Source organism: Equus asinus, chromosome 19, assembly GCF_041296235.1.
Source record: "Equus asinus isolate D_3611 breed Donkey chromosome 19, EquAss-T2T_v2, whole genome shotgun sequence".
Lineage (NCBI taxonomy): Eukaryota > Metazoa > Chordata > Mammalia > Perissodactyla > Equidae > Equus > Equus asinus.
The window spans coordinates 22,744,787-22,771,990 of record NC_091808.1 but is presented as its reverse complement, the minus strand read 5'-3'; the positions used below and the strand labels follow the sequence as shown (position 1 = coordinate 22,771,990).

At 42.8% G+C, this 27,204-nt stretch overlaps 1 protein-coding gene across 1 annotated transcript; it reads left to right on the top strand.

The window, feature by feature from the left end:
• The first annotated feature begins 68 nt into the window (after positions 1-68).
• ATIC (5-aminoimidazole-4-carboxamide ribonucleotide formyltransferase/IMP cyclohydrolase) lies at positions 69-26,984 on the top strand. The gene is made up of 16 exons (XM_070489780.1): positions 69-238; positions 470-596; positions 3,545-3,621; positions 4,397-4,463; positions 8,426-8,514; positions 8,797-8,948; positions 9,221-9,377; positions 13,168-13,293; positions 14,114-14,221; positions 15,067-15,152; positions 16,227-16,316; positions 19,075-19,203; positions 23,157-23,249; positions 24,673-24,855; positions 26,197-26,352; positions 26,762-26,984. Exons 1-16 carry the CDS (start codon positions 220-222, stop codon positions 26,879-26,881), a joined length of 1,779 nt encoding a protein of 592 aa, XP_070345881.1. The 5' UTR covers positions 69-219; the 3' UTR covers positions 26,882-26,984.
• The last annotated feature ends 220 nt before the right edge of the window (positions 26,985-27,204 follow it).

Below are 27,204 nucleotides of genomic sequence, written 5' to 3'. Positions count from 1 at the left end.
GCCTGTGGCCCTGGAAGCCGCGGGCCGGGGAGGGCCCTGCAGAGCCCGCCGCCCCTTCCGCCCGGGGCTCGGGGGCGGCCTCCAGCGCGCGGGGCGGGGCGGCCGGTCACGTGGCAGGTCGGAGCCCGCCGGCCGCGCGCTTCCGTCCGGCGCAGCGCCTGTCCCCGCACGTGGCGTCGCCGCCCCGGTCCCCGCGCCGCGGACCCCGCCGCCCGCAGCATGGCGCCCGGCCAGCTCGGTGAGCCCCGCGCCCGCGGCCCGCGAGGCGGTGGCGGGCGGGACCCTCGGCCGGGCCTGGCTGCACTGCGGGCCTGCGGGCGCCCCGCCCGCGCGTGCGACCCGCCAGGGCCACCCCCGACCCCGGCCAGCCTGGAGGGGGGGGTGGGCCCGCTCGATCCCCGCGCGCAGGGCCCAGGGGGACAGAATCTCTTGTGCTGCCAGTGATGACGGAAATTGTCTTCTGTTTCAGCTTTACTTAGCGTCTCTGACAAAACAGGCCTTGTGGAATTTGCCAGAAGCCTGTCTGCGGTTGGTCTGAACCTGATCGCTTCTGGAGGGACTGCAAACGCGCTCAGGGATGCAGGTCTGGCGGTCAGGTAAGGCCCCGCTTGGTTTCTAAGTCCCATCACCACGCCGTGTGATCACGTTAACCCGGAACGTCATGGACTCCAGGCGCCGAGCAGACGTGAGCGCTCCTGCCAGCAGTGCTGTGCGGTTGGTGCAGTGTCACCGACGGTGCAAAAGAGCAGGGTGAGGCTCGGAGAGATTGACCAACTCTGCTCGGGTTTGCAGAGTTAAGTAAGAGAGAGCCGTGGATTGGAACCCCGCATCGTCGTTTCAGAGCCCCCCTTGTTAGCCACTTCCTATCACACATTAATTTAGGCGGGCCACTTATGCGAGAAAAACTGACGTTATGATTCCCATGATCTGTTTTGACTGGCTCTTTAGTAGAACTGTTGACGTTAAGATTCAGGTCTCCCTGCCTTCCCTTAGCATCTCTGGTAACCATATGAAGCCACAAATCTATCATTCTTCCCCTCTTCCATAAGCTGTTCATTACCTGGCTAAGTGATGGGAAGAAGGAATGGGCAAACGGTAAATGAGGCCACCATTCCTGACCTCAAGAAAATGAAACAGGCCTGGGACAGCTGTAATAAGCTGCGGTGAGGGTGGAGAGAAAGGACATACCGCCCCTGAAATATGCTTTAGAAAAAAGAGTGAAAGATCTGTCTGCTTTTGTTGTCATGTGGAAAATTTCGCTGCCTGCCCTCTAGATCCATGTAGATTTGGATTATTACCTTTGTCCTCTTGTAATCGTGCCTTAGGTGGGCAGTACACGGCTTCCCTAAATTTGACAAGTTCAGATGGCGAGAATGCCTTAGGCCATTTATTAAGTAAATGCTTGATATTTTCCCTGAGGCGGTTTTCGTAGGAACCTTGTAAGAATCGTGCAGAGCAGGGCGGCTCTTTCTCAACCCCAGCCGGGTGGGCATCCAAAGTTTAGACAGTGTTCTTTCCATTGGACCCTGTTGGATCCTTTTGGACCCTTCAGATGACGTAAGGTCCTCTTCTGTAGCCTCTTTTTTCCCCCACCAAACTTTGTATTAATGGGAACAGTTCAGACACAATTAAAGTAGAGAGAAAAGTGTAATGAAGCGTCATGTTGCACATCCATCACCCAGTTTAAATGCTTATCAAGCACTTCGTCTTTTTTGGTCTGCACCCCTCCCCACTCACCCCTGTTATGGCGATACCTTTTTTAAAAATTGGGAGTGTGAATGTGTTTCTTTCCTATTAGAGTGTGAGACTGTTCACGTTTTCATATGTATACTCACTCGTGTAATCCTTACAGCACCTTTTTGGTGTAGGTAATATTATCCCCATTTCATAAATAAGGAAACTGAGGCACAAAGAAGTTAAGTAACTTGCCCCAAATCACACAGTTTTATCCCAGGACATTAACCTTGAGGTCTGAGGAAAACTGATGAGATTTTAATCAGCGAGCATAGTGAGAATTATTCCCAAAATGGCAGCTGTTAAGGTACAAATTCTTAAATATAAAGGAGTGGCAAGCTTTTTAATTACCTCAAGTGGTTGTTAATTCTAAGAATGGATCTGCCTTCTCTGTTTTAGCGATTATCCTCATTTGGAGAATCTGGATTTTATTTCCTGAATTCCAGGAAAGAGAATTTTGAATTGGAAACCACGTCACCAGTTTGTCCATCTATGTTGGAATTAATGTGTGTCCTTGGTCAGACACCAATCATTTGCACATGGCCCTCCTTAATACAAGGGTCTGCCCAGAGAATTCTCTATCCTGTCAGTGGAATTTGCTGCGTTAAAGTGTGTATTAAGGGCCGACCCGGTGGCATAGCGGTTAAGTTATTGGCCTTCTGCGTCAGTGGCCTGGGGTTTGCGGGTTCACATCCCAGGCATAGACCTACACATGGCTGGCTCATCACACCATGCTTTGGTGGTGTCCCATATACAAAATAGAGGAAGCCTGGTACACATATTAGCTTACGGACGATCTTCCTCAAGCAAAAAGAGGAAGGTTGTCAATAGATGTTAGCTCAGGGCCAATCTTCCTCACATACACAAAAAATAAAATAAAATATTATTTTTTACTATAAAGGCAATATCTATTGATTGTAGAGAATTTAAAAAATGTGGGAAGCTTTGATAAAAGTAGTAAAGATGGCTTATGATTCTGTGTAACATGTTGGTGTGTTGCCCTCCACTGTTTTTATAAGCACACACTTTATTTCATAGCTCCTAGGAAGACAGTTTGCTTCTTGCCTTTTTTCACTTAACATATGGTGAGCTTTTTTCCCGTGCCATTAGAATTTGCTAGTAAATTCTGCCAGAGAGGGTTCATGGCAGTTTGGCGATATGGAGCCGTATTTCATTATTGTGTCTTGTTTGACCCATTGTCATATTTTGCGATTATTTTTTCCATGTAAAAGTTTTTAACATTTACATAATCAGATATATCCATCTTTTGTTTAATACTTCGAAAGAATTCCTCACATATTTAATTTTGATACTTAAATCTTTGATTCATTCTGAATTTATTTTTGTGGGGTTAACCAGTTATTCCAATACCAACACCACTTTACTAACAATCTTTTATTTTCCCACTCATTTGATTTTTTTTTTTTTTTTTGAGGAAGATTGGCCCTGAGCTAACATCCATACCCATCTTCCTCTACTTTATATGTGGGATGCCTGCCACAGCATGGCTTGACAAGCAGTGCCATGTCCACACCTGGGATCCCAACCGGCAAACCCAGGCCACCGAAGTGGAACATGTGACCTTAACCACTTCACCACCAGGCTGGCCCCAAAGCTAAATTCTTGTTAATACTTTTTGTCGTATATTCCCAAATTACTTCTCAGTTGAATTTATTTCTTTATACTATTTCATTAGTATGGCTCATGAATCTCTCAAAATGAGAACGGTAGACTTGATGTTGGAAGATGCTTTGGAATAGTGTAAAACGTGGAATGACAGTTCAGCAACGTTCTGTTTCTCTATTTTCAGAGATGTCTCTGAGCTGACGGGATTTCCCCAAATGTTAGGGGGACGTGTGAAAACCTTGCATCCTGCGGTCCATGCTGGTAAGTATTGGTACCTTCAGTGGTTTTCAGGAATATTTTAGTTGATTCCTTTGTAGAATAAGTGAGGGAAAAGATAGGTCATAAGCTCAAAAAGAATTATCTGTGAGGTTATATTGCTTTTATCACATTCACTGCTGCAGTTCATAATACCTTGGAACCTGTTTAAAATCCAGTTGGCTTTGTTACATGATAGATTCAGGTTGTTTTCCTCTGCTGGCTGTTAGTCCTGACCCGATAACGAATTTAGAGTGCTGTTTCCTGCTGGAGTTAATGAAAATATTTCGATTTTATGTGTGTAAAGACTTTTGTATGATTCAAATTTGGAATAAAGCATCACAATGTAACTGACTCAGAAGAGAGTTCTTTTTCAAAGTGCTTTACTTTTGTTCATTTCTAAGACACTGACTAGCATATCAAAAATGGTGAGAAACAGGTATGTTGCTAACTTAGCAGTTACAGTAAACTTCGGCAGAATGAAAGATTATGAGGCTGAGAGCCATCAGACAAGCCTCTTACTATGGGAACACAGGGAGCACTAGATCGACGATAGTGACGTGAAAAGTCCTTTTATATCTTGTTGCTCAGGAAAGGGGAATCGGGAACTGACGCACAAGATTTTCAAATATACCCGCTAATCTTAATTTTTAACTGTGTGTTTGGTATTCTTAATTAGGCAATGCTGGAGGCTCTAACTTGATTGGTGGGACCATTTTGGAAAGAAGTACCTTATTCTGACTTGTTTTTTGAACCTAATACTTTAACTTTGTTAAATTAGGAATCTTGGCTCGTAATATCCCAGAAGATAATGCTGACATGGCCAGACTTGATTTCAATCTTATCAGGTAAAAATTTGAAGTTGAATTTTTAATCCATCAAGGATCAAAGATAAAGAGTACGCCAAAGCTGGTGCCTCTTTTTTAAGGTTAACATTAGCATTAGGTTTAGTTTTCTGATGGCTCATTACGGTCAGGTGCTGCGTCACGACGTTCTGGTCAATCATGGACAAAATACATGGCGGTGGTCCCATAAGATAGAGTACCATGTAGCCTAGATGTGTGGCAGGCTCTGCCATCTAGGTTTGCGTAAGCGCACTGTGGTGGTCCCACGATGACATCACCTAACGACTCACTTCTCAGACCGTGTCCCTATCATTAAGCAACGCATGACTGTGTAAACATTTATTGAGTACCTTTTGTGTGGCATTGTACACGTGTAAGCATTTTGCTTTTGCCAGGTTTGAATTACCACAGTGCATACTTAAACTAAAAACAACCTTTGGTTCTTTAGGAAGTTGTCTAAATTTTGGTACATACAGGCAACTTAGATATTTGCATAACGATATTCACTGTCACTTCTAAATATACATAACAGCTTTATTGAGATGTAGTTCATGTACCATACAATTCCTCAATTTAAAATCTATAATTCACTGGTTTTTAGTGCATTCAGAGTTGTGCAGCCATCACCACAGTTCATGTGAGGATGTATTTATCAACCTCCTCAAAAAAAAACCTCATACCCGTTAGCATTCGTTCTTTATTTCCCCCAACACTCTCTACCCCTGGGCAACTGCCAGTCCGTTTTCTGTGTCTGGATTTACCTCTACTGAGCTTTTCCTATCAGTGGAATCCTACATTATGTGGTCCTTTGCGACTAGCTTCTTAGCATGTGTTCGGGGTCATCCATGTTATGGCATATATCAGTTCTTCGTTTTTTTGTTGCTGAAAAATAATCCATTGTGTGGATCTACCTCATTTTATTTATGAGTTCATCAGTTAATTGACATTTGGATTGTTTCCACTTTTTCGATGTTACAAGTAATTCAGCTGTGACCATTCATGTACAGGTATTTGTGTGGATGTGTGTTTTCGTTCCTCTTGGGTGCACACGTAGGCGTGGAATTCCTGGGTCTGCTGGTAACCCTGTTTAACCTTTTCAGGAGCTGCCACCCTGTTTTCCAAAGTGGTGGCTCATTTTACATTCTCTGCAGCAGTGTAGGAGGGTCCTAATTTCTAAACATCCTCCCCAGCATTTGTTAAATGTTTTTTTGATTCTAGCCATTCTTGTGGGTGTGATGGGGTATCTCGTTTTGATTATGATTAGCATTTCCTCTGATGTTGAGCATCTTTTCTTGTGCTGCTTGGCCATTTGTATACCTTTGGAGAAGTGTGTGTTCAGATTCTTTGTCCCTTTTTTAGTCGAGTTATTTATCTTTTTGTTACTGAGTTGTAAGAGTTCGTTTTTATCCCATTCTGTGGATTGTTTTCACTTTCTTCAAGGTGTCCTTTGACTGTCATAAAAGTTTTAAATTTTGATGTCCACTTTATCTATTTTTTCTTTTGTTGCTTATGCTTTTGGTGTGTTATCTAAGAAGCCATTTGATAATCCAAGATAATGTAGAATTATGCCTATGTTTTCTTTTAGGAGTTTTTTAGTTTTAGCTGTTACAATTAGGTCTTTGTTTTTTTTTTTTTTTTTTTTTTCACTGAGGAAGAATAGCCCTGAGCTAACATCTGTGCCAGTCTTCCTCTGTTTTTTGGGTGACCACCACAGCATGACTGGTGAGCAGATTAAGTCCGTGCCTAGGATCCAGACCTGTGAACCTGGGCTGCCAAAGCAGAGTGCATAGAACTTTAACCATGTGGCGTGGGGCCGGGCCCCCTTTAAAGTTACTTTTTATATATGAGTGTTAAGCAGGGGTCCACCTTTATTCTCTTGTACGTGGCTATCCAGTTGTTACATCATTTGTTGAAAAGATTGTTCTTTCCCCATTAACTGGTCTTGACACGCTTGATCTATATTTTTGTTATGCCAGCACTATGTCAGTACTGTAGCTCTGTGGTACATTTTGCAGTTGAGAAGTATGAGTCCTTCAACTCTGTTCTTCTTTTTCAAGATTACTTTGGGTATTCCAAGTCCCGTGAATTTCCATATGCATTTTAGGATCAGCTTGCTCATTTCTGCAAGAAAGGGAGTTGGAATCTTCACAGGGATTGTGTTGAATCTGTAGGTCAACTTGGGAATATTGCCATCTTGACAAGATTAAGTTTTCCAGTCTATAGACATGGGATGTCTTTCCATTTATTTAGATTTTCTTTAATTTTGTTCAACAATATTTTGTATCTTGGTTCACAAGTCTTGTACTTCTGCTAAATTTATTTTTAAATTATTTTTTGTTTTTGATGCTATTGTAAGAGTTGTTTTCTTAATTTCACTTTCGGGTTGTTCCTGGCTGTTGTGTATAAATTCAGTTGATCGTATATCCTGCAGCCTTGCTGAACTCATTTATTGGTGGTAATAGTGTTTTTACGGATTCCTTAGGATTTTCTGCATACAAAATCATGTCACCTCTTAATAGAGATAGCTTCACTTCTTCCTTTCCCACCCTGATGCCTTTTCTCTCATTTTCTTTGCCAATTGACCTGGCTAGAGCCTCTGGTACAGTGTCACATGGAAGGGGGGACAGTGGACACCCTAACCTTGTTCCTGGTCTTAGGGGAAAGCTTTTGGTCCTCACCTGTAAGTATGATGCTAGCTGTGGCTTTTTCTTAAATTGTGTTGAGCAATTCTTCTGTTCCTAACTTGCTGAGTGTGTTCATCAGGAAGGGTGAGCAGTTTTCTCGGATGCCTTTTGTGCCTCTATGTAAGTGACCAGGTGGGCTTTGTCCCACATTTTGTTAAGTGGTCTGTTCCATTAACTGATGTTTAGATGTTAGACCCACCTTATATTCCTGGGGTAAACCATGCTTGGCTCAGCTGTGCGCCTCTTTTTATGTGTTGCTGGATTCAGTCTGCTAGTATTTTGTTGAGGATTTTTGTGTCAGTATTTGTAAGAGATTGGTCTGTGGTTTTCCTGTGACATTTTGTGTGGCTTTGGTGTCAGGGTACTAGACGGTGGGAAGTGTTTCCCCCCTCTTCTGTGTTTCTTGTTTTATTAGTTTTTACCGGTTTTGTTTATTTCACTGGGGAACCTCCCCACAGAGCCCCTCACGTTGAGGTCCTAGGAGTAGAACTCTATTTAACTAATGGTTAATTTTAGGTTATTTCCATATTTCACATTGTTCTTTTGACTTTCTTGTTACCGTTGTTGGATATGACCTCTCTGAAGACAGAACTTACAAATAAATCTTTCACCCTTAGAATGATCCATTGTTTTTCATCCTTGTACACAATCCATTGGAAATAGAATCTAAAATCGAATGTCCTAGATCATTGGGATCTCATTCCAAAATGGGGATGTTATCTGTAGCCTCGTATTTTACATTTCTGTTAAAATTTTTTTTTTTTTTAAAGATTTTATTTTTTTCCTTTTTCTCCCCAAAGCTCCCCGGTACATAGTTGTATATTCTTCGTTGTGAGTCCTTCTAGTTGTGGCATGTGGGACGCCGCCTCAGCGTGGTTTGATGAGCAGTGCCATGTCCGCGCCCAGGATTCGAACCAACGAAACACTGGGCCGCCTGCAGCTGAGCGCGCGAACTTAACCACTCGGCCACAGGGCCAGCCCCTGTTAAAATTTTTGAAAGGTGTTTGATGTCTTGATAGTATAATGGGTAGTTAGGGTTACCCAAGCAGCAGCATTGCAGCAGGAACTAATGTCATGGGTGCCCTGCTGACTCCAGCCCCTTCTGTTTACATTTGCTCTGTGACACTCGGGGTCCTCACTCCTCAACCTGACTTTTCACAATTCTAAAGTGGCAGGCCGACAGCTGGCATGTTCCATCTTTAGGTGTTCTGGTCACGTTTTCTTACATAGCTGTAAGCCACGTACGTTGAATTTTTAATAACAGCTAAATTCTTCTTTTAGAGTTGTCGTTTGTAACCTGTACCCCTTTGTGAAGACAGTTGGTTCTCCAGATGTCACTGTTGAAGAGGCTGTTGAGCAAATTGACATTGGTAAGTCAGAAGGACCATTTTGGAACACTGACTGACGAGAGGATTGTTCCAATTTTAAATAAGATTTCATTCTGAAATTCATGTTGAGGGAATAGAAAATAGTTACTGTTCCTGGATTGTGTTCTGGGATGACAGTGATTCGTCTTTGTTTTCTAAGCTATTTCTTTGTGTAGAGATTCATTTGAGTTGTTTTGTAAGTCAGGAATTAAAGTAGACATATGTGTACAGTGACTGTATTTGAGAAACGGATCTGAAAATGCAGATCATCTTTTGTTCCTGAAGGTGGAGTCACCCTACTGAGAGCAGCAGCCAAGAACCACGCCCGAGTGACAGTCGTGTGTGAACCGGGGGACTACGCTGCCGTGTCTGCAGAGATGCAGACCTCCGACAGTCAAGACACCTCCCTGGAGACTAGACGCCAGTTAGCCTTGAAGGTGGGGACCAATGTTTAGCTGAGTAGATCCCAAGATTCTGCTTGGTGCTGTTTTCCTTTTGTTATAAATGAACAGACCAAATATTAAAGAGGTGTTCTGTTAAAAAGCTTGAAAGAGAATTGGAAAGGGAATCATTCATTGTGCTGTTTAGTATTAGTTGGTGTCTTTCCTCTGCAGGGGGGGAGTGTAGTTGGCTATGTCATACCTAAAACTGTCTTGTCCCCACTTTGAGAAATGCTGCTGGTGTGTCACAAAACTTGTATTTTTTATAGGCTTTCACTCATACGGCACAATATGATGAAGCAATTTCCGATTATTTCCGGAAACAGTATGGTAAAGGAATATCTCAGCTGCCCTTGAGGTATGGGATGAACCCTCATCAGACTCCTGCCCAGCTGTACACACTGAAGCCCAAGCTCCCTGTCACAGGTAAAGGCCGAATGTTCTGTGGCATGTGTCGCTGTGTCTCGGTGTGTGTGTCTTTCTTATATCGTATCTGATGAGGTTCACAATTAGGAGATAAAGTAAATTATATAATACCTCTATAGCCACCTGAAGTTTGAGATGCCAAGGGGACTTGTGAGCAAAACATATTGAGACAGCTGGGGTCCTGGGGAGAGGTCAAGTTGGGGATACAGACTGGAATGTCTTTGTCACGTAGATGATTTTGAAGATGTAGGATGGGATGGGATGGCCTGGATTTCATAGAAGGGCAAGACCAAGCCTTGGGGTAGCAGTGGAGGAACCAGGGGAGGAAAACCAGGTTTGGAAACTTGAGCTTCAACCGGTTCAAATGCTGCTGAGAATGGAGAAGTGACTGTATGATCTGGGAATGTGACAAGAAGCAGTTTCCTTGGAATTAGGAATCTGGAAGCCCAGTTGAAGTGGGCCGACATAGGAAGATGACAATGATAAAGATAGTTCTTTGAACAGAGAAATCAGGACTTCCCTGGGTTTGTAGAGTAACAAGAGGGTTTTTGAATTTTTGGTTCTGCTTTGTTCTTAAGGTGGGCTGGTAGAGCAGCTGCTGCTCCTCACACTTGATGCACAGGGCAGAGAGAGAGTTGTGGGTCTGGAGGGCGTGAAGGCCTGAGCATTGGAAGGAGGGCTGGTGTTGGGTGAGGCAAGGGCACTTCCTGCATGTACTGAAATGGCAGGCACAGGGCACACAGGCCTGTTCATTTGATGGAGGGAGCGTGCGGGTGCTTCTTCCCGTCTGCCTGCCTGCCTCTTCTCCTGTCACCAGCAAGAAGCATTTCTTCCCATCTGCCTGCCTCTTTTTGCATCACCAGCAGGGGGCGCTCCTTCCCATCTGCCTGCCTCTTCTCCTGCCACCAGCAGGGGGAGAGGAGGAGCTGGCAGCATGTCACAGGTTGGAGGAGATGTTGAAATATTCTCTTCCTGAGCCTTCACATCCAGGGATCAAGTTCTGTTACTCCTCTCCCTCAAACATGTCTTGCGTCTCTCCTGACACCGCCCCGCCCCGCAGTCTCCCGGCCTGCTGTGACCTCAGGATCTCTCTGCTCTCTCTGTCCTTGCTGTCCTTCGCAGCAGAGTCAACTTTTAGATGTAGAAAGCATGTGATGTTACACCTACTTAAAACCATTCGTTGGCCTGCCGGCCTGCCTGCCTGCCTGGACACCATGCGCTGCCCAGCAGACCCTGCTGTCTGGCTCTGGACAGCCTCCCCTCGCCTGCTCCTCCCCGGTGCCGTCCTCCTGTTCACACAACAGGCTGAGCTGCTTCTCTCTGGCACCTTGGCACCCCTTCTTCCTTTCACCCTGAATCTTCCCTCTGGTTTCTTGTCATTCAGATCTCACCTTAAATGTCACCTTCTCGGAGAAGCCTTCCCAGGCCACCCAGACCAGAGTAGCTGCCCTTCACACTTTGTCACCCAACTCTGTTTCACTGCAACAGTTTGCATTTTAATCATCTTCAGTCTTTGTTCCTTGCTGTACCCCCAGTGCTTAGAATATCGCCTGGAATGTTCCCTAAATTTTTATTGAATGAATAATTAGAATTTTGCACAAATTTTTACTTTTAGACTTTGTTAAATCAGATTTATCTGCATTTTATCTCAGATATTTCCTCTTTATGGTTAATGTTCCCCATTTAGATTCTGAGGCAAAAAGTACTGCCATGTGCTTTCAGTGCCCATTATTTTTTTCCCCCCCTGAGGAAGATTGTTGCTTAGGTGACGTCTGTGCCAATCTTCCTCTCTTTTGTATGTGGGATGCTGCCACAGCATGGCTTAATGAGTGGTGCTTATGTCTGCACCTGGGATCCGAACCTGTGAACCCTGAGCCACCAAAGCGCAGCATGTGAACTTAACCACTATGCCACCAGGATAGCCCCTGAAAATGCCCATTCTCTTCATTTTCAAAAGCTTTTTCATTCATATTTCGTGTAAGGAACTTTTTTTTTTCCTAAGGAAGATTCACCTTCAGCTAACATCTGTGTCAGTCTTCCTCTATTTTGTATGTGGGTTGCTGTCACAGCATGGCTGCCACAGAGTGGTGTAGGTCCGTGTCCAGGAACTGAATCCGGGCCACCAAAGTGGAGCATGCCAAACTTAACCACTAGGTGACGGGACCAGCCCCAGGAACTATTTTTTATAAGTACCTTTTTTTAATAGATTATTTTTTTAGAGCAATTTTAGATTTACAGAAAAATTTCTCAATAGAGTTCTCAGACATTCCCTCCCTCCACCCCTACCCCCCAGGTTCCCCTGTTAACCCCTTGCATTAGTATGGTGCGTTAATGCAGGTGATGAACCGACATGGAGTCATTGTTAGCAACCAGAGCCCATAGTTTACATCAGGGTTCACTCTGTGTCGTGTATTCTACAGGTCTTGACACGGGCGTGATGTCGTGTATCCACCCTGACGGCGTCCCGCAGAGTAGTTTCACCACCACATGCCCTCCACCCCACCCCTAAGCCCTGCACCCACTGCTCTGGTTCCCGGCTCCCTAGCTTTGCTGTTTCCAGAACGTCCTTACGTTGGAGTGGGATGCATGTGCCCTTTCACACAGGCTTCTCTCCCTTAGCGGGTTGCATTTACGGTCCTCCAGGCCTGGCTTCAGAGCTCACTTCTCTCTGCTGAATCAGGTTCTGTTGTGCGTGGGCGTCCCACGGTTGGTTTCTCCACTCGCCTGTTGACAGACATCAAAAATGGAGGGACAGCTTTTGTCAGTTATGAATAAAACTGCTAAAAAACATTCAAGTACAAGTTTTTGTGTGGACATGGTTTCAGCCATGTGTACAAATACCTGATATTTTCTCTTTTTTGCTATGTATTGCCTGTTTTGTTTCTCTGCCTTTCGCCTAAGCCCTGTGAGGCCAGGGATGTTTTGGGGGTGGGTGGGAGGGACTTTTTACTCCCCAATCCCGAGTGCCTGAACAGGCCCTAACGGTGTAGCATAGGAGCTCAGTGAGTGTTTGGCCCAGTTCTACTTTTAAAAGTGTCTACTATCCAACATAACACAAGGGAAATGCAGTATAAATTTGTTTTTAATTAATGGCCCACTATTTTTTTTATATGTGTAAACTTCTTATAAATGTTTAATCTTGAGAGATATTAACTCCTAAAAACTCCTGCCATTGGGAAGAAAATAGGCAGTGAAAACCTCTGAAGTTGTAGCCTTCTTTTCGATTGCATTTCAACTCTAGGCAGGGCCTACCGAGTCTGGTGTAAAAGAGGAAAACTCCAACACGTTTTGTCCCTTCTTTCCTCCCCCCCACAGCTCTTGCTTTAGTTTGTAATATTATTTCTAATACTAATAATAATAATAATAATAATATTATGACAAGATTTATAACTTAAATTTTATACTGTCTCTGTAATTAGCATAATTGTTTACTCTTGCTTCTGCATGGAAGTGGATCCCTGGTGATGACTCACCATGTCATTCTTTCTCCCATTCCTGAATCCTCTGCTGTTTTATTTCTAGATGGGCTGGGTTTGGTCCTCCATTAGCGCGTGTGTGTGTGTGCGCACGCATGTTCGTATCGTGTTTTGTGAGACGGGCTCAGAGTCTAGTGCGTCTGTTCACTTTTCTCATCCAGTTCATATATGTTTGTGTATAAGTTTGCCTCTGAATTATACTTCACTTAAACATATTTTTGCCATCTTGATATATGGTTTTATTTTTTTCGGAAACGTATGTGTATCTGACGTTACTGCCCTGCTTGGTGGTGTGTGTATATTTTTATGTGTAGTTCTCAATGGAGCCCCGGGATTTATAAACTTGTGTGATGCTCTGAACGCTTGGCAGCTGGTGAAGGAACTCAGAGGAGCTTTAGGCATCCCAGCTGCTGCCTCCTTCAAACACGTCAGCCCTGCAGGTAATGCGCTGCACTCTGGAACCCTCTGGAACCGTTTTGAAACCTACTTCTTTTTAATTTTAAGAAGAATTGGCTTGTTCTACTGTGAAGATAGACATTCTTTGAATATTTCTCAAACGCTTTTGTCAAATCTGTGAACAGTATCAATATAGTAACATGATAAAATCTGAAAATAAAATAAAACATTATTTGCATATGTATAATCGTGGAACATTATTATGAGATAGGAAGATCAGGAGATAGATTTTGTTGTAGTGGAAACATGTAGAAAATAAAAAAGTGAAATGGCTTCATGCAATATGACTAAATGTTTTTCCACGTGGTTGAAAATGGAAATGAGAAAACATAAAGAAGTTGTTCTTAGGATACTTTGTAACTTTTTTGTAGCGATTATGAGAGAAGCTTTTTGCTTCTGTGTTGAAGCCAACTCCACAACTTACTTATGTCACCACATCTGCTGACCATCCAGCACATGGTTAATTCTCTGTCATTTATTCGATATTAAAGCCATTCGAGCAGGGAGGAAATAAATGGTGCGAGGTATCAGACAGGATGGAGAGAGAGTCGGTGAGGAAGTGGCTTCACGCGCCTGCCTGGTGCTGGCCGGCCCAGAGGCCAGAGAGAGGCTTCCCTCTCACCCTCTCCTGCAGCTGGAGTTTTGTTGTATAATTATCTGGCCAAACAGAGTTTTGTTTAATTTGGTGCAGACACTAGAAATTATGCTGCATAGACTAGATGTTAAGAGAAATGTCCTCTTGATTTAGAAGTTGACAAGAAGCAACTTGCAATTTTTGGTGTGTTTTATGGTTTTCTATACCAGGCGCTGCTGTTGGAATCCCGCTTAGTGAAGATGAGGCCAAAGTCTGCATGGTCTACGATCTGTATGAAACCCTCACGCCCGTGGCCACCGCGTATGCGAGAGCCAGAGGTCAGAAGAACAGGAGGGGTTTTGTTTTCTTTGAGAGAAAAAGCAATGTTTTATTCTAAATAGGATAAAATAGTAATAGCCTTTGTTTTATTAGAGGATTTCAAATTGTTTTTTATTAATATTTCAGAATGACTGTGGACCTTGGAATACATTTGTTTATAGAAATGTATGTTAGTGTATTAATGTAGTAAATGGAGGCGCCACTAGGATTCGGTGTGTGTGACTTCAGATTTAGGCTGTTGAATGCATTTGTATTGCTTAACATATGAGTAAAATTGTATGGTTCTTTTAACTACACGGAATTTGGTTAGAGTTCTATTTGGTATATTTCAGAAATATCTAATTCATGGGTTTAATAACCTGTGAATGTTACTGAAATGCTTGTGGAAGGCTGCTGAGAAACTTGATACACTTTTTCTTCTACATCAGGGGTCAGCAGACTGTGGCTCGTGGACTAAAGCAGCCTGCCACCTGTTCCTGTAAATGCAGTCTGGTTGGAAGAGGGCCCCTCGCTGGTTGTGTTGTCAATGGCTGGTTTCAAACTACAGCCGCCGACTTGAGTTGTTGAAAGAGAGACCGTGTGGCCGCAAAGCTTAAAAAATATTTGCTATCAGGCCCTTCGCAGAAAGTTTGCCAAGTTCTGGTCTAGAAGATAAAATGAAAGAATGCTTTCTCACGATTTGTTCAGTTAGATGACGTACTAGTCTATTATTTAAATCTAATGTAAACAAAGTTAGGTTTAGAGAAGTGGATTTTATGTGATCACCTTGGGGTTTTTAAAACATTTTCTTTTTCTGTGCCAGGATATTTTGTGATAAATGCCTCACTTTAATTTTTATTTCCAGGGGCGGATAGGATGTCTTCATTTGGTGACTTTGTGGCGTTATCTGATGTTTGTGATGTTCCTACTGCCAAAATCATCTCCAGAGAGGTCAGTGGACATCCGTGTGCCTTGATGCACGCGTGCCTGAGGATGGCGCTGTTTGCGCAGAGCGCTCGATGAAACCAGAGTCTGTCACGTTTATATGTGTGCCATCTGTAAATGGGTCAAGTTTATCACTCAGAACGTTCATATTTTATGTAGAACATGAATCTTTGAATTGTAATTTTGAAATTTAGTGAATTAATATTTCACATGAGTATTTGACTATCATGAAAAAGTTTTAATTTATATATTTAGTTCTTTTAAATATCTTAATGGCAAAGTTGTTGTATCTGAAGAGCAGAGGATGCCATCTTGGCTGGCGTGATAATGAACCTTCCTGTAAACTTTCGTAGATCTGTATAATGGGAGAAATTGTCAACTAGTCTGAAAAACCCCCATCAGTTGAATACCAAACAAGCATTCCAGAAAGATGGGGGTGGCTTTGGGATGGGGGGACAGACAGAAAGGAAAGAGAAGGTAGCTCAGATTACTTGGAGGGGAAACACGTAGAAATGAGGGCTAAAGGGCTTGACAGTGTTTGGTTTCTCAGCCATTCTGCCCGTTCGCTGCCGTCCCCAACTGCGGTGCCGCTGACGTGCTGCCTGTGGGTTAGGGCACCGGCTTTGGCTGTGAGCTGGGGCTCCTGTATCGTTAGAGCTCTGATTCAGTCTGATGCCCCATCTTGCTGTGAGGGCTTTGCCTTGCCTAAGGCCACTGAGCCAGGCCCTGGCAGAGCCGGCTGGAACAGGCTCTTTCTAGTGCAAAATGCCCGTGAACAGAGCAGCATGAAATCTGTTTTCTTTCTAAAGTACTTGTATTAGAGTGAATCGTTCACATAGTCTTAGTTAAAACTGAAACAACCAACCAGAAACTTGGAAAGGACAGCACATGAGATGAGGTCAGCTGTGGAAAGCTGTGTCCTCACACGGGCTCGTCTTTTCCAAGTAGTGTTAGTGTCGTCTGTTGGAGGCGGAACGCAGGACGCGCTGTTGCCTTATTTAAAGACAGATGATCGTCTGAGATTATTTGAGGCTCTGTCTGCTTTTTTTAAATAGAAATTAATGCTTAATATGTTTACAGGTGTCTGATGGTATTGTTGCCCCGGGATATGAAGACGAAGCTTTGAAAATACTTTCCAAAAAGAAAAATGGGAACTACTGTGTTCTTCAGGTGGGTGCAATTCGTGTTTGAAACACGATTTGCTCTCTTATTTTGTGTTTCTTTTTCTCCATATTTAATTTTCCCTTTGTGCTGACAACCTTCTAATTTATCCTACGGTTTCTTTATCCTTAATTTTGCGATTTTCCTTACTATTAATTTGTGGATTTAGTATGAGGATAGCATCCTTACCCTTAATTTTAACTTTTTAAATTTTTGTTTGTTGAGGAAGATTAGCCCTGAGCTAACTGCTGCCAATCCTCCTCTTTTTGCTGAGGAAGACTGGCCCTGAGCTGACATCGTGCCCATCTTTCTCTACTTTATGTGTGGGACGCCTACCACAGCATGGCTTGCCAATCGGTGCCATGTCTGCACCCGGGACCCGAACCGGCGAATGCCAGGCTGCCAAAGCCGAATGTGCGCACTTAACCACTGCGCCACCAGGCCAGCCCCTAAATTTTTAAAAATAATATATTTACCTGCTTTGCTATTCAAAAGGTCTTAAATGTTATTCGATGCAAAGTCTCCCCATCCTTCCCCTCTGCCACATTTTATTTTTGTCCTTTTTCTCCCCAAAGCCCCCCCGTTACCTTTTTGAAAAGTAAGTGGTAGTTTAAATTTCTTGCTTGTCTTTCCTGAGCCTATACATATTTAACCACTGTTGGTATTTGCATTTCTTCATCTTTTTTCCCCCACCGCCAGAAAGGCACAGTGCTTCACCATCTTGCAAATGTGTCCCGTGTGTGTGTGTGTCTTGTCTAGCCAGTCCCCAGTCTTCAGTACTAGACGCACCCTGCAATGAACAACCCAGGCCGCAGTCCTGGAGGGGGTCAGGACTGGGGCGCAGGCCCTGGTGCCGGTGGTTGCGATAGTGCCGCTCCTCTTGGAGGTCGTACAGCGCGTTCTGTGTCTCGATGGCCATGGTCAGGGGGGCCTGCTTCCCAAAACCTTGGCCCACATCGTGTTCTTCAACTTTTCATCTTGGTAATAAAATAGATGAAAATGACGTGTCATTGTGGTTTTGATTTTTCATTGTGTGAAGTGAACATCTTTTCATATCTAAGGCTGTTTCCTTTTATGAACTGTCTGCCCAACTTCTTTGCCTGTTTTTCTAATTGATGGTTGAGATTTTTCCTTACTGATTTTTAGAAGCTCTTATGTGTTAGAGAAACTAGTCCGTAGTCTCAGATTATACATGGATAAAGCAAAGAGTTATTTGAACTGAAAGTAAAAATTCATAATGCCATTTTTCAGAAGGTGTTGATGTCAGAAAATCTTTGGAATCCCAACTCTATATGATGGAAGTTAGTGAGTACATCTCCTTTCTTGTAAGAGACCAGTAATTGCATGGTTCACCGTAGATTTCACATCAGATTTCCAAAGAAGGAAAAATAACACATTAAATACACATAGTTTTTTTTCTTTTTAGGCCACTTGATAGCAAGGTTAACCATTCAGTGAGCTCAAACTATATTGTTGAATTTCTTAAGTGTTTTTTTGTTCTTATTGTTAAAAGTGTTAAGTACTTACAGCTTATTAGCAGTTACACGTAGCATCATGGAGAATGTTTTCCCAGCCCTGAGCCCATCATCATGACCTCTTGAGCACCTGACAGCATCATATTTGAGGGTGTAAAAAGAATATTGGGCTTCCTCGATCTTTTATTTTTTTGAGAGTTTGGCTGAGTTTGTACGTGGACACATAATTACATCCACGAAACAGCTGTTCCTCTGCCTGGCCGAGGAGAAGTGTCTTGTGACATAGTTAATAGGAGGGCATGTTCCAATTTTAGAAATTTTATAATGCAAAGGAAAAAGCATTTTAGAATTCAAGAAAATGCGAGTTAGCAGAATTTATATGAGGGCTTGCTTATAAGTTGTAGATATGAGTGCTTTCTAGGTCAAAGATCATCCTAGGGACAAATGAAGGGCCAGCCCGGTGGCGCAGCGGTTAAGTGCGCGCCTTCTGCTTCAGCGGCCCAGGGTTTGCTGGTTCAGATCCCAGGTGTAGATGTGGTACCACTTGCAAGCCATGCTGTGGTAGGCGTCCCACATATAAAGTAGAGGAAGGTGGGCATGGATGTTAGCTCAGGGCCAGTTTTCCTCAGCAAAAAGAGGATTGGCAGCAGATCTTAGCTCAGGGCTAATCTTCCTCAAAAAAAACAAAGACAAAGGATAAATAAAGAAATACTTCCAAGTTTAGAAAAATACCTAGGGAGAGAGTGATCCTGGGCAGATTATTCCCAGGTCTTAATATCTTTTCACTTCAAAATTTGGGAGGAGAGGAAGGTAGCAATAAATGACAAATCTTCCTTTTCGAGTAACAAAGACTCATACTGCAAATGCTATTTCCTTCCCTTTAACTTTCTAATTCAAGTGTTAGCTGGGTATTTTGTAATAGATTTTTAGGAAGAAAGGAAAATTTAAATTTAACTTTTGTGCCCCTGCCTGTTCTTGTAGCAAATCTGTTTTGTCTGCTGGTCTTTCAAAAGGGCTATACAGACAGTGCCCCCAGTTAGCGTAAGCAAAAATGCTGTTGCTGGAATCATTGGTTTTATTATGTTTGGTATAAATTGTAAAACCCTACAGGGTTGTAAAACCTGTAAAATTTTGGGGGGCAAAACGTTGGTGCCTTGCCCTTCTCTTCTGCCCACATTGGCATGATCTCTCATGGGCTCAAATTAGGAAAAAGGCGTTTTGTACATAAAATAAATGAGACTTCTTGAGGGATGTCGATGCATTACTTTTAACTCTTTGAATTTGTGTTTTAGATGGACCAGTCTTACAATCCAGATGAAAATGAAGTTCGAACCCTCTTTGGTCTTCGTTTAAGCCAGCAGAGAAATAATAGTGTCATCGACAAGTCGTTATTTAGCAATGTTGTTACCAAGAATAAAGATGTAAGTTGGAAAATATCTGAACTGAATGCTAGTAATTCAGTAGCTGTGTTTTCAATATTTATAAGCTTATGTATTTAAGACCTCTATTTAAAACTGGCTGATGTGCAAATTGCTAGCTCTATCTTTGATTGTCAAGTAAGTTTCAGAGCTTAAAAAATGGATAAAACACCATATTAGAAGCTCCTGTGCATATGTACGTAATAGAGATATTTATCTTCAATTATACATAAATGAGATCATATCTTTTATGATTCTGTAACTTGCCTTTTTTCCATGTACTATCCTCCAAGTGTGTTTCTCTGTCAATAAATATAGATCCACGTGTTCATCTGAAAGGCCATGTGGTACTCGATGTGTGGATGTGCATGGTGGGTGTCCAGGTGGCTCCCATTTTCAGTGATGTGATCTTTTTTTTTCTGTAGTCAAGTATCTGCTCTTAGGCTGGTTGTCATCTTTCAGGATGGACAAATTCCTAGTATAATAATGGTGATTTTTTTTTTATATTTACATGTGTTGTATCATTTAATATGCACAGCACTCTATATGAGGGGATGACTACTATCATTTCTATTGTGAAGATCACAAAATTGTGACATAGGGGACAGATAAGAAGTTTGCCCAAGGTTACATGACAAGGAAATGGATGGGCTGGTATTTGTTTTCTGAAATCCTCAATTGGGCCTTCGGTTTTGAAGGATGTTTTTGCAGGGATCTAACGTTGGCTGTACTTTTCCAGTACTTCAGATGTGGAACTCCGTTCTTTTCCGATTTTGTCTGCTAGCATGCCTGCTCTTCTTGACTGAATGCTGGGCACTGGATATGTAGAAACTGTGGAGGTGTTCTGAGGTCTGGATGGTGTGTCTTCCCTGTAGAGAGTTGACCTGCGCTTCTGGCTGGCAGATCAGGCAGAGGCGGGTCCTCTCCATCCTGGCAGGAATTGAGCTGATTGGAGTCGGGGCCTCGGTCTTTGTGAGGACCGTTCTGTTTGTGGTTCACCTTGTTCTGCTGGAGGCACCAAGTGTCCCCTGGTTCCACTCGTCCCTGGTGCGCTCCAGCTCCCTTTTGGCCCCTGAGTCCTGTGAGACCTCCAAAAGCTGTGCTTAGCTCCCTTACCTCTTCGTTTATTGGCCTTGCAAGTTGGAAGATGCCCTGGGGGAAAGCATAGATGGTCTCACTCATTTCTTCCTGCTCCCTTTATCTCTGGGATCTTTGCCTCTCAGTACTTGCTCTTTTATTGGCTCTGTATTCAGCTTTTCTGTCTGTTCCTAGAAGAGGATTAGTCTCTTAGCAAGTCGTTCATTTAGCAGAAGTGAAGAGAGGAGCTGTTCTTCCCCGGTCCACTCCTGAGGCTTTAGGTGGACTTGCTGAAAATAAGCTTTAAAAGCTTTATCTGGATGGTTCTGTTAATAAGCATGACGTGATGAAGACGTGATCTTTGATTTAGTGGATGTTCCTCCACTTTTGTCTGTGAAGGTTCGTGGTGTCCTGAAGGAAAGGACCACGTGGGCGTTAGATGTACAGTGTCTTCCGGCTCTGTGGAAGCCGCTCCTGCGGTCAAGGCCGTGAGGTGCAGGGAATTCTGCGTGGCAACAGTGTTTGCAGCAGCGTTACTTTAAGCATCTCACAGTAGAAGAAGGCCTTTTTTTGCTTTTGTTAACCTGGTTGCTTAATGTATTGTTAACAACGCTGAAAGCGTGCTGGCCCAGACTCCGTGGTCCCAGGTTGACAGCTGTGCCGAGCCACCGAGACTCTTCCCTCTGTGAGTTGTCCTTGTTGCGTCGTGGCTGTCGGACTGCTGAATAACTCAGTGATATCTGATAAGTTTTGTGCCTCTGGCTCTGCTAGCTTGGATGTTTTTCACAAGGATCGAAGGTATGATCTTAATTAGTCTTTTCTCTAAATTCTTCTCTCCTTGTTTCATATGTATTTTTAATAGAAATTTGGAAACTTAAGGATGAGAATGATGGTTTTATCCTCTGTATTCCCCTCCCTTCTTTTAAAGCAGATTTTTGTTAACATTCCAGCCTCATAATCATCACATTTAACTATTAGGTCTGAACGGTTTCAGTCTTGAGAAAGCAGAAGTGTGAGTTAAGCGTTACTAAACATGTTTGAATTTTTTGCTCTTCTCCCTTTTTTTGAATAATGCTTTAATTTATTTTAATTTTTTATTCCATGTTTGTAAGACTGGATTCCCTCACTCCCAGCCCACCCCACCCCTGTTGACGTGTCTCATATTCCTTGATCCTGACGCAGAATTCCAGGGTTATATTTAAAGGTAGAGCTCTGGGAAAGCTGGCTTTCGTTGTTAATCTTAGAACCGAAGGAATAAAATGTATAGTTGATGACTCAAACACAGATGGAGTCAAGAAAGAATATATTATGTCAATAGCACCAGAATAGTAAATTCTGAAGAGATTCTAACAGTATTTTTTTAATTAAGCTTTTAATTTTGAGATGAAAATAATTGTAGATTCACGTGCAGTATTGAGAGTTCCCATGTACCTTTACCCCTTTCCCCTAATGGTAACGTCTTGCAAAGCTGTATTACCACATCACAACTGTGACATTGACATTAATACAGTCGAGACAAGTTTTCCATCACCACAGGCGCCCTCATGTCGCCCTTTGACAATCACACACACATCCCTCCCGCCCCCACCCCCTGCTTAACCTGGGGCAGCCGCTAATCTGTTCCCCTTTCTGGAATTTGCACTGATTGTGCGTTCATGAACAGGTTTTATGTGAATGTAAGTTTTTATTGCTCTGCTATAAATGCCCGGGTGTGTCATTGCTGGGTGCTGCATGGTATCATAGCTGTCTGTTTAGTTATTTGAGAAACTGCCGACTATTTTCCAGAGATGCTGTGCCATTTTACATTTTACACCAGCGCTGTTTGAGTGGTCCAGCTTCTCTGCATCCCCACCAGCGTTCAGTGGTGTCACTTATATTTTTTAAGATGGGTGTGTAGCAATATCTCATGATTTTAGTTTGCATTTGCTATGGCTAATGATGGGCATTTTTTGTGAGCTTTTTGCCCTCTGTGTATCCTTTTTGGGTGAAATACTTTTTCGTGTCTTTTGCCCATTTGCTAATTAGATTTTTTTTGTTAAGGAATTCTGAGAGGTCTTTATATATTTTAGGTGCTAGTTGTTTGCTGGATATGTTGTTTGCAAATATTTTCTCCCAGTCTGTAGCTTGTTATCCTCTTAATACCGGCTTTTTTGCAGAGCAGAAGTTTTAATTTTGATGAAGTCTGATTTATCAGTAGTTAGCTCATTTATCACTTAGCTGCCGCTTATACCCTGGTCCATGTAGCACACCAACATAGGTCATTGTCCTTCTTTGTCATTTGTATTTTCTCTTTACATTAAAGATGGTGATATTTTGGGCTATAATATTTGTTGTTTTATTCTATTTAGACTGATAGTTCACAATGCATTTTTGAATGGTTTCTACTTAGAATATTCTAGACAAAGCAGAAAATGATTCTAATTTGATTTTCCCTCAACAGGCTGGCCTGTGTGTGGGCATCACAGTTGTTTGCAATGTCTGTGAAAATTATTCTGTGTTTTTTCTCAACATAAATGTCATCACGCCTCCAGATATTTGTTGGTACTGTGGTAGAGAAAATATTATTTGTCACTTTTGGAGTGGATATGGTATTTCCTGTCTTGTGTGATTTGTGAACAGGCCTAAGCCAAAGTTGCTGCAAAAGGGCATCAGTTTGAGTCGATGACACATTAGGCGTTGTGCTGAGTTTCACGACCAATATGTTAAATGTTGATCTTTTCAGTAAAACATGATAGTCCTTGGCATGAACGGTTAATTTCACTGTCATTTGGGCGAGAGAACTGCATTATAAGTCTGTTACAATAAGTGACGTGTAAGATGCTTGAAGTTGAAGGAAGTTTAAGAAGCCTGACGTGATTTACCGTGCTATGTGTTTGCAGTTGCCGGAGTCTGCGCTCAGAGACCTCGTCGTAGCCACCATCGCAGTCAAGTATGCCCAGTCTAACTCCGTGTGCTACGCCAAGAACGGGCAGGTAACGAGCTGCCACTCCCCTGACGGGCAGCTGTTTTACCAAATGGTGTTCAAAAATCCAGCTGCCTCAGGTCCCACACCAGCTGAAATGGAAAATTTGCCAAACTTTGCTCCCCTGGGTTTGTCAGTGTTTGCTCAGTCGCTCGGCGGATGGTAAAGCTCCTGATTATGAGGTGTCTTTGCGACTAAGTGTTATGGTCAGTCCTTGCTTCTTGTCCAGAAGGAGTTGCACATTCTGGATTAGTGAGACTGACAACTGCTACAAACTGGTGTCTTCCTCCCCTCCCCACTGTCGGGAGCATTTCCAGTGGAGAGGGAGGAGAGAATGCCAGTGCCATCCACCAGCCCCTATTTTTGCAGATCGTAGATGGTATTTTCACATCTGTTTCTTAGGTTATTTTACCAACGATCCGTATACTAGGAGTTAACGTGATCTTTTAAAGTCAGGTTTACTGAGGCATAGTTTATATACAGTAAAATTCACCCTTTTTTAAGTGTAGAGTTTGACCAGTCTTCACAAATCATATAGTTGTGTGATGACTACTGCAATCAAGATAGTGAACTTTTTTTTTTTTTGGTGTGTGAGGAAGATTGACCCCAAGCTGACGTTCGTTGCCAGTCTTCCTCTATTTTTTTAATATGTGAGATGCTCCCAGAGCGTAGCTTGATGAGCTTTGTGTAGGTCTACACCCAGGATCCAAACCTGCAAACTCCGGGCCACCAAAGCAGAGCATGCACACTTAACCGCTAGGCCACCAGGCCGGCCCCAATATTGAACCATTTGTACTGTCTGATGTTGAACTTCTTTCCTGGTGCACAAGCCATAGAATGCAGGACTGAGCGAGCTCCTCACTCAGGCTTCTCCTGACACTGGGATGAACCTGGTTTTGCCGTCGCTTCAGCAGCACTGGGAGCCCTTTCTTCCCACAGTGTCTTGAGCTCTTCTCTCCACATTTATTAAAATATTTGGCCCAAAAGTGGGAGAGGTGAGTAGATATTAATTAACATGTGACCTGGAAGACCCTTTCAAATTCCGAATTGTAGTGATCACCAACTGTTAAAAGATTGCTAGTCTCTAATGACAGAAACCTTGGAGACTGTGGTTACTGGTCTTCTTGGGCTCAGGGTCTAATAAGTTCCAGTAAGATCATACTTCACTGCTGATATCCAGGAGTTCTAGAAACTTCCAGAATATTAATAATCATACTTCAGATGTCACTTAAGAGGTAAAACGTATAAATAGTAGTCATAAACCTCCTACCTTCACCTCTTAATGACTTAAGAATTATTTACATTTCTCTTATTTTGGCCGATATTTTCTTGCACAAAATTAATAGGTAGATTTTGGGGAATATGTACAGAAGATCCTTTGAGAACAATGTGTTTCTGGAAGAGGTGTTCATTTTAACGTCCACGTTCCTCAGGTTATTGGCATTGGAGCAGGACAGCAGTCTCGGATACACTGCACACGCCTCGCAGGGGACAAGGCAAACTCTTGGTGGCTCAGACACCATCCCCGGGTGCTTTCAATGAAGTTTAAAGCTGGAGTGAAGAGAGCAGAAATCTCCAATGCCATCGATCAGTATGTTACTGGAACCATTGGCGAGGTAAGGCCTGTCGCTGGGTCTGGCTGGAGGGTATTAATGCATTCACCCTTTTCCGTGTAACACACTTCACCTTGGTCACTACAGAGAGAAAAAGGTATTTTTTTTTTTGAAATTCTATATTGTCTAAAATTGCTAGTCTAAACTTCTTACCAATTCCCTGTTGTCTTCTGTCTCGTTTAATTTCCTTCATGGTTCTTCATCCCTTTCTGTCTCCATAAACCTCCTTCTCTATCTTTTTAAATTATAACCGTTGGTTTAGTTTTATATGTTTGCACTTCGCCTGTTGATTATAAGCTTTTGATGGCAGGGACCGTTTTTCACTTGTCTCAAGGTGTCGGTGACAGAGCCGAGCGTTGTGCTTGCTCTGCTGTAGGTGCGTATTCAGCGTTAAATACAAACCACCTGATGGCAGGTGACCAGTGTCTTCCTTCTCCCCTCGCATTTGCTACAAGCTCCATTAACAACTCACTATATTTTTGTTACATTTCATGTTCTTTGACATCTTCTGTTTTGAAGAAGGGGTATGATGGGAGCATTAAAATCACACGCCTCAGGCAGCCTGTCAGAAGAATAGAATTTAGCCAAGTTTCTGGACATAGTGAGTGCTTAACAAGTACTGGATGGAAAACGAGAGAGGCCCAGTAATCAGAATGTCGGGGCATTTTTGAAGGGGCGAGTCGGCCACGCTGAGTTGTCCGTTCAGAGACGGGGATCCGTGACGTAGGAAGTGTTGAAAGGGAGGCTGCAGACTGTGCCTTGTCACGGTGAAGTCCTCGAAACAGCTTTGCATTTTTACTTTAATCTTCTATTTTCTGTTTGATATTATCCAGCAAAACCCTGCTAATTGTCCTGGAAGGGTTTATGTGTAAACAAGAATAAAAGTATGTTGTTTAAGCCCAAAAATCACCCAAAATGGAAGGACCTTCTTGAAATATGGTTATGAATCATATTTTGATTTGTCTGTGAGACTTGACTGTATGCTTGAGGCTAATTGTATAAACACAGTTCTAGAATGTCCATCGTCTGTTTTGTTGCTTGCTGTGATAGAGGGAAATAAAGTAGTAGATTTAACTTAGGCAGAGATTAAAAACAAAATACGTTTGAAATAAGCTTATTTAGAAAGTAAATGATAAGTCTTTATTTGCTGCACTTAGACTCATTTTTCTTCATTAATGTTAAAAGCATCAAAAAAGAGATTCTATATATGAGATTGAATGTAAATAAGAGTCCTTATTCATAATTAAGAGATTCTAGGAAAAGTGCCCAGTGCTTTCCGGCATTCTGATTCCATCAGGCAAGATGGTGGCAGAAACCTTCCTCTCCCCTCTCCCCGTGACTCAGGATGAAGATTTGGCAAAGTGGAAGGCACTGTTTGAGGAAGTCCCTGAATTGTTAACCGAGGCAGAGAAGAAGGAATGGGTTGACCAACTTAGTGGAGTTTCTGTCAGCTCCGATGCCTTCTTTCCTTTCCGGGATAACGTAGACCGAGCTAAAAGGGTAAGTGCGAATTGGTGTGCAGGTGCGTAGAATTGGTCATGATGCAGAAACTACTTCAGAAATCCTGCTTCTGATTTTTAGGTTCTGTGAGTTACAATCCAAGCTATGGCGGTGTGATATGTCCGTAATATTTAGGGAATTATTTTGACTTTTCCATTTGATGTATAGATGACCCAAATCCTGTTATTTTGTCTTTTTGACTGAGTGAATCAGTGTGAATCATTGTTAGCTTATGCTTTTTAGAGAGGGATTTTGAATTTCACGTGTTAACATAAAATCGTATTTTGGAAGTCAATACTTGAGTGAATCAGTGTGAATCATTGTTAGCTTATGCTTTTTAGAGGGGGTTTTGAATTTCGTGTTTTAACATAAAATTGTGTTTTGAAGTCCTTATCTGCTCTCCCCTCAGAGTGGTGTGGCGTACATTGCTGCTCCTTCTGGGTCTGCCGCCGACAAAGTTGTGATCGAGGCTTGCGACGAGCTGGGAATAATCCTCGCTCATACAAATCTTCGGCTCTTCCATCACTGATCTCGTCACATGTTGCTTTATGGCTTGCTTATGTGGAGGTGAAAAATCATGTGTGAAATTCTGAAAATGCCTTTAAAAAGAATAAAACATTAAATGTTAAGAATCCTGGATCCACAGTGTTTGGTTTTGTATTTAGTGTCTTAAGGGCGTGGGCTCTTGAGGTGACAGACGTTGCACACAGCATTTGTGCTGAGACCTGCGGGGCACCGCTCCCTCCTGGAGCTCAGCTCCTCCCACAGCAGTCCCCATGCGAACCTGTGAAAATCGGCAGTGAGCCAGAGAGACGGGCAGCGCCCGAGTGGAAGACTCGAGCATCCTAAAGC

Excerpts from the sequence above, each read along its gene's own strand:
- ATIC (XM_070489780.1), top strand. Across the intron at positions 9,378-13,167 it reads GCCCAAGCTCCCTGTCACAG|TTCTCAATGGAGCCCCGGGA; the intron begins GTAAAGGCCGAA and ends TTTTATGTGTAG. Across the intron at positions 16,317-19,074 it reads GGAACTACTGTGTTCTTCAG|ATGGACCAGTCTTACAATCC; the intron begins GTGGGTGCAATT and ends TTTGTGTTTTAG.